The sequence below is a fragment of the Citrus sinensis genome, chromosome 3 (genome assembly GCF_022201045.2).
Source record: "Citrus sinensis cultivar Valencia sweet orange chromosome 3, DVS_A1.0, whole genome shotgun sequence".
NCBI lineage: Eukaryota > Viridiplantae > Streptophyta > Magnoliopsida > Sapindales > Rutaceae > Citrus > Citrus sinensis.
In genome coordinates, this window is record NC_068558.1 from 20,846,138 (window position 1) to 20,853,317 (window position 7,180).

The 7,180-nt window shown below is 37.3% G+C and overlaps 1 protein-coding gene across 1 annotated transcript; it reads right to left on the reverse strand.

Annotated features, from left to right (window-relative positions):
- Positions 1-837: 837 nt before the first annotated feature.
- Positions 838-1,602, reverse strand: LOC127900644 (uncharacterized). The gene has a single exon (XM_052435822.1). The coding sequence runs from the start codon at positions 1,600-1,602 to the stop codon at positions 838-840; it is 765 nt and encodes a 254-aa protein (XP_052291782.1).
- Between the last annotated feature and the right edge of the window lie 5,578 nt (positions 1,603-7,180).

Sequence of the window (7,180 nt, forward strand, 5' to 3'; positions counted from 1 at the left end):
TGAAAAATTTGATTCAACATCTTCATTTTCAGATAACAGGGAAGAATGTTGAAGATGTTGTATGAGACGAATAGTTTTGGCAAATTTTTTAGGACAGTTTCGCGCAAAGTGACCGCGTTTCTTGCAGATGAAACAACGGTTGTGCTTTTTCTTTATGTACTGGGAAGCATCTTTTTTCCTGAAATATCGGAGAGGTTTTTTAGAGGATGATTTTCTGTGGAAGTGTTTCTGGAAATGTTTCTTCTTGCTGGTCGGACAAATACACTTCTTTTCATCTTTGCATTTTATCTTGAGATAGGGTTTTTTACAGGCTTCAGAAAAGGATTTTTTGTCTTCCATGAGATCTTTGAAGAATTTTTTCAGCTCACAGATCTTGTCGAGACATAGTATTGCAATTTGAAAAATCTTTCCTAGAGAGATATCAGCTATATTGAGATTAGTGGCTGTGAGTTTTCTTTGAAGATCAGGTTGTAACTCAGAAGGAAGAGAGGCTATGAAGACATGTTTGAGAGATGGCTCATTGAACCCATTCAGCTTATAAAATAGAATACTCATCCTTTTGTAATGAGATTCCAAAAGGTGTCTTTTGAGCGAGCAGCACTTCATCTAATGATACTCTTTTCTGTCTGCATCGGTAGATGCTGTCTTTTCACCGACGAATTGTTCATGGATGATATTGAGTGCTGTGCCAATTGGAGATTTCTCCCAGCTTTCTAACCAGTCTCGCAAAGAACCCGTTGATTGGGCCATGAATTCGTGAAGAACAGCTTGAGGTTGAGCATTATGTTTGGTTCCTTGGAGGTCAATCCATGCGGCAAATTCTTGAAGTCGAGCAGGTCATTTATGATGGGGAATGTCATCAAATGTGAACCAAGATGTTGAAGATGGTTTTGTTGAGTGATCAGGGACTGGTGGAGGCATTGATGGCTCTGGTTCTGTTGGAGATGATTTATTTTCAACATCAGAAGAATTGTCTTCAACAATAGGTGTGGCAGTTGAAGTGCTTGGATCTTCAGTTTTGGTGGCCATTAATATGCTTGTAGTGTCAGCATATTCGGATTCAAAGTCAATGGAGGTACCGACTAAGTTTGTGGATGAGGAAGAGGAAGATGGGTTGGACTCTGATTGGTTTGACTCATAGATTGTTTCTGGCTCAGAGGAGTCAGAAGATGTGTTTTGGACAGTATGATAATGGTACTGATCCATTGGGCCTTTGACTTTTTTGGGAGGTTTAGGAGTGGCTTTCGGTGAATCTTCTGGTGGTACCGGAGGAACATATGAAGATGAAGTGGCCTTTGACTTTGGTTCTGAGATCTTAACTTTGGATTTTGGTTTTTTGGGTGAAGATGGCTTTGGTTGAGGAGTTGGTTGAAGGTGGGAGAATCCAAAGAACTGATTGTAAACAGGTTGATGAGGTCTGGATGGTGTGTAGAAAGGTGCATAAGTTTCAAAGATCGAAGGAGATACTGTTGGGGTTTGTGTTTGAGTAAAAAGGGAAGGTCGAGTTTTTTCAGCATCAATTCTTATCAATTCAGCTTTGAGCTTTCTGATCTCTGCTTCTTTTTTATTAAACTCTAGTCCCCAGATATGGTTGTTGATCATTCGTCGGAGATCGGTGTCTAGCTCAGAGATACAATATTGTAGATGGATGTACATCTGATCAAGACGATTGCTGATTGAATCAACTTTAGTTTCAATCTGAGAGACTTTACTGGCAACTCGATCAATTTTCTTTTCGAGTTGTTAAAGAGTTTGGTTCTGAGCATTGGCATTTTTGGTTTCCCAATTTAAAACAGATTTATATTGTTTTGGTTCTTCAGGCTGCCCAGAGGCCGTAACCGGGGATTGGAAAAAAGGTTTTGAGATAACTCTGGTTTGTGTGTCTGTCTGTTTTTCAAGTGGAGGGAATGATTCCTCATAAGATTGGCTTGAAAACATTAGGCATGATCTTATTTGGTGAATAAGAGGTTTGGGATCTGGTGGAGGTTGTAGAGAAAAAGAGTTACAAGATGTTATTGGGCGAGAGGATTTATTCTTCTTTTTCTTTCTCCTCATAACTTCCAATTCGTCATCAACATCCGTATCATCCAAGCAAGGACAATCTGGATTGCACATATGGGCTTCAGGAACATCCCATAAGAAGTGACCATTGATTTTATCTGGATATACTGGATATCCTTCTGATGAGAAACCATGAATGGAAAGTTTCTTTTCTTGACCAGTTTGAACTGTTCTTCAATCTCGACTCTTTCATCATCTTCCTCTCATATTTCTCTTTCATCTACTCTATCTCTTCTAAAGTCATGTTCTAAACACATAACTTCTAAAATTGAAAACCTTGTTGAATATTCCTATATCCCCGAGTCTGCCCAAATCAATGAATCCCAATTATAATCTATACAAACAAAAATCACTCTTGTACCATTAACACCTAGGCAAGTGTATGAGGATCAAATGTCAATACAAAAAGAGAGTGATACAAAAAATGAAAATGAGAGTACAAAAGAAAGAGAGATTGAGAGAAAAGCAAGTGAAAAGATAGAAAAAATTATTGTTGAGAGAAAAGAGAGGCAGCAAGTGAACTTGTTTGCAAAAGAGAGCGAGGTTAAGAGGGCTTTCATTTCAAAACAGCCTATCATTGTACTTTTGTGCAAAGAGGCTTGTTTACACACTAATGAGCTTAACTTTTCTTTGCCTAGTGCTATTGTGACTCTTTTGCAGGACTTTGATGATGTGTTTCCAAATGAAGTCCCTAACGGTTTGCCACCTATTAGGGGATTTGAGCATCAAATAGACTTCGTCCCTGGAGCTACCATTCCTAATAGACCTGCATATAGAAGTAACCCCGAGGAGACAAAGGAGCTTCAAAGGCAAGTTGAAGAACTCTTGGCAAAAAGATATGTGAGGGAGAGCATGAGTCCATGTGCAGTACCAGTTTTACTAGTGCCCAAAAAGGATGGAACATGGAGGACGTGCGTTGACTGTCGTGCAATTAATAAAACCACTGTAAAGTATCGACATCCTATTCCTAGACTTGATGACATGCTTGATGAATTGCATGGTTCTTGTGTGTTTAGTAAACTTGATCTTAAAAGTGGATATCATCAAATTAGGATTAGAGAGGGAGATGAGTGGAAAACTGCCTTTAAAACAAAATATGGTTTATATGAGTGGTTAGTGATGCTATTTGGGTTATCTAATGCACCTAACACTTTTATAAGGTTAATGAACCATGTTTTGCGTGCTTTTATTGGTAAATTCATAGTTGTCTATTTTGATGATATTTTGATCTATAACAAAGGCTTAGATGAACACATTGAACATTTGCAAAGTGTATTGACTGTTTTAAGGAAGGAAACGTTGTATGCTAATTTGAAAAAGTGTTCCTTTTGTACAAATCAGATTGTTTTTCTTGGTTATGCTGTAAGTGCTAAAGGAATTGAGGTTGATGAAGAGAAGGTAAAGGCTATTAAAGAGTGGCCTACACCTAAAAGTGTAAGTGAGGTAAGAAGTTTTCATGGTTTGGCTAGTTTTTATAGAAGATTTGTGAAAGATTTTTGCACCCTTGCTGCACCATTAACTGAAATTGTGAAGAAACATGTGGGATTTAAGTGGGGTAGTGAACAAGAAAGGGCATTTAATCTAATTAAGGAGAAATTGGTTTCTGCACCATTACTTGCTTTACCTGATTTTACTAAAACTTTTGAAATTGAGTGTGATGCTTCAGGTATAGGTATTGGAGCTGTTTTGATGCAAGAAGTGCGTCCAATTGCTTACTTTAGTGAGAAATTGAGTGGAGCAGCCCTAAACTATCCTACCTATGACAAGGAGATGTATGCATTGGTGAGAGCATTGGAAACTTGGCAACATTATCTTTTACCTAAAGAGTTTGTTATACACACTGATCATGAGTCCTTGAAGCATTTGAAAGGGCAAGGTAAGTTACATAAGAGACATGCCAAATGGGTTGAATTTATTGAGCCATTTCCTTATGTGATCAAATATAAACAAGGTAAGGAGAATGTGGTGGCTGATGCATTATCTAGAAGGTTTTCAAAGATGGCACATTTCATTCCATGTCACAAAACTGATGATGCAACAAACATAGCTAATTTGTTTTACAAGGAAATAGTCAGGTTGCATGGAGTACCAAGGAGCATAGTTTCAGATCGAGATGCTAAGTTCTTGAGCCACTTCTGGAAAACTTTGTGGGGTAAGTTGGGTACTAAACTTTTATTTTCTACTACTTGTCATCCACAAACTGATGGATAAACTGAGGTTGTAAATAGAACACTGTCTACTTTGTTGCGTGCCATTATTCAAAAGAACTTGAAAACTTGGGAAGAATGTTTGCCACATGTTGAATTTGCTTACAATGGAACTGTCCATTCAGCTACTAAATTTTTACCATTTGAGATTATATATGGTTTTAATCCATTAACTCCGTTGGATTTATTACCTTTACCTATTGATGAGCGTGCTAGTATGGATGGTAAAAAGAAAGCTGAATTTGTCAAGCAATTGCATGAGAGAACACGTCAACACATAGAAAAGAGAACTGAACAATATGCTACTCAAGCCAACAAGGGACGTAAGCAAGTGGTTTTTTAGCCTGGAGATTGGGTTTGGGTGCATATGAGAAATGAGAGGTTCCCAGCACAAAGGCGTTCCAAGTTGCTTCCAAGGGGAGATGGTCCGTTTCAAGTGGTTGCACGGATCAATGACAATGCCTACAAATTGGATCTTCCTAGTGAGTATAATGTGAGTGCTACTTTTAATGTTTCTGATCCTTCTCCTTTCGATGTAGGTGAAGATTCGAGGACGAATCTTTTGAGGAGAGGGGGAATGATGAGAACCATCAAAGGAATACCACTAAAACTTCAAGTGATCCTTTACACATTCATAGAGGCCCAATTACAGGAGTAAGAGCCAAAAAGATGCAAGCTGCTTTAAATAGATTAATTGATAAAATATGGATTGAAAATGCAATTCAAGATGCAAGACCTCATGAATTGGGCTTAAAGAGAAGACAAGGCATTGTGGGCATTATTCAAGTTATTGGGCAGCCAAATACACAATTTGTATCAAATGCAGAAAGGTCAAATTCGGAATACAAAATGTATTGATTGAGCCAGAAGTAATGTGAAAGATATATACCGTTGAAAAGACAATTAAGTTAGCTTTCCAATAAATTTTACAGAGCTGAATTTGGAGTTCTCTAGAAGGAGTTATGACTAATTCATTACAGCTTGTTCAGACTTGGGATTTTCAACGACTCCTTTGTTTTTCAACTTCATTTGTTTGTTTTGTTTCAAGTTTGTCAATGTGTAAGGTAAGTCTACCATCAATGATGATGGGCTAACATTAAGTTTTTCAATGATAGCATTAATTATAGTAGGCTAGCATTAAGTTTGTCAAAAATAGCATTAATTATGGTGGGTTGGTGAAGATTTTTGAAACATCCTTTGACAAACCTACTTGGAGGGTTGTTCAATGTTTCCATTTGTATTTTTAGGATTTTGGGTTTCTTTTAGCCTATTTAAATTCAGCAACCTTGCTATGTAATAATATTATAGATTAATGATATTTGAATTTGAAAGATTATTCTTTCTTTGGTTCTTTTGAGAACTAGTGAACTTATCAAGAATTTGCATTCTTGTGGCATTCTAAATTTAGACTTATCACTCACATTCTCATCTATTTCTTGAGTGTGGCGTCAATATCATTCTCTATACCTTTGATTCATGTTTTCTTAAGCATTGGGTCAAGGTTTTGTTTGTCATAAATCTGTTTAGAACTTTCTTGGGAAGTTGAAACTACAAATTAAGTGTGGGTTTCAAAGTTTCATTGTGGGATTCGCATCATGGACGAACCCAGATTTTCTGGACCGGGTTCAACCCGTACCAAATTAAATAAAATCCGGTATCCGGATGCTATTTTTAAAACCCACATATGTCCGGGTCCAGTTCCGGGTTTAGGTGAACCTGTATATCCGAAACCCGGACCCGAATATTTAATAATTTTAATATTAATTTTTTAAAAAATTATTTTTAATATAAATTAGAAAAAAAGGAGCCCAAATGGTGCCCTAATTCATTTATCTTTCACAGTCGCAACAAACATTTCCTCTCTCAGTCCCTCTTTAGCTCATCTTCATCTTCATCATCGTTTTCATCATTTGCCCACCTTTGCGGCTGTTCATCATCATAATCAGTCGTTGTTTCCTTGTCTTCTTTGGCGCGACCGATAACCAACTGTGATGTGGGTTGAACGCCACCTTCGCCAATCGCGATTGCGGCTATGTTCATCATCATCAAGCACCGTCGTAACCAGCTCCGATATGGTCAGAAGCAATGGGCTTGCGTTCGCCGTTTGTTGATTCACCGGATGCCAATCCTTCAAGTTCGTAAATACCGAATCCTAAGTTCATGTTTTCGTTGTTGGAAGTTGATGTCTTCCATTTTATAATTATGCTATTTATGCTTTGTTATGATTTGATTTGAATATTTGTGCTTTGATATGCTTCCATTTTATTATTTATAGTTTATTTAATTTTGAAATATTTTTTAATTGTTGGCTATTGCTGTTAATAAATTAGAGTGCTGGAAACGTGATTGGTTTGATTCAAATGCGAAGAAGCAGCAATAATGATGATGATAACATTCATTATAAGTGGGAGGTTCGCACCTAGAAACAAACGAGCTGATTTGTAATTGGTTTGTTTAGAATCTAGATTTGTATTTGATTTGTTGAAATCCTGGATTTGTATTTCTATTTGATTTTTCAATTGAATTCAGTTTTTTTTTAATTCAATTATCAATCCAGGTTGAAAACCCGCAATTCGGGAACTTGAATTTTCTCGAGTTGAACCCGGACTGGACCCAAAGTGGAAAAAGCCGGGTTTATTGCTGGGTCCAGTACTAAAAATATTCGTTCGGGTCTGGATCTGAAAAAGCTAAACCCGCACCTGAACCCTGATTTTGCCATCCCTACCCATATCTACCTAAATTGATATAAGGAGCATGATCTTTTCTATCTAGGTCTTCCCCATAGTCATCTTAATCAATATACCTATATCGAATTCTCTTTCTTTGTTGCATTAGGAGCTTTAGATGGCTGCCCCTTTTGTAAACTATATTTAGCCCTATCTTTTCTCTCACTCACCTCCTCAAACCTTAAT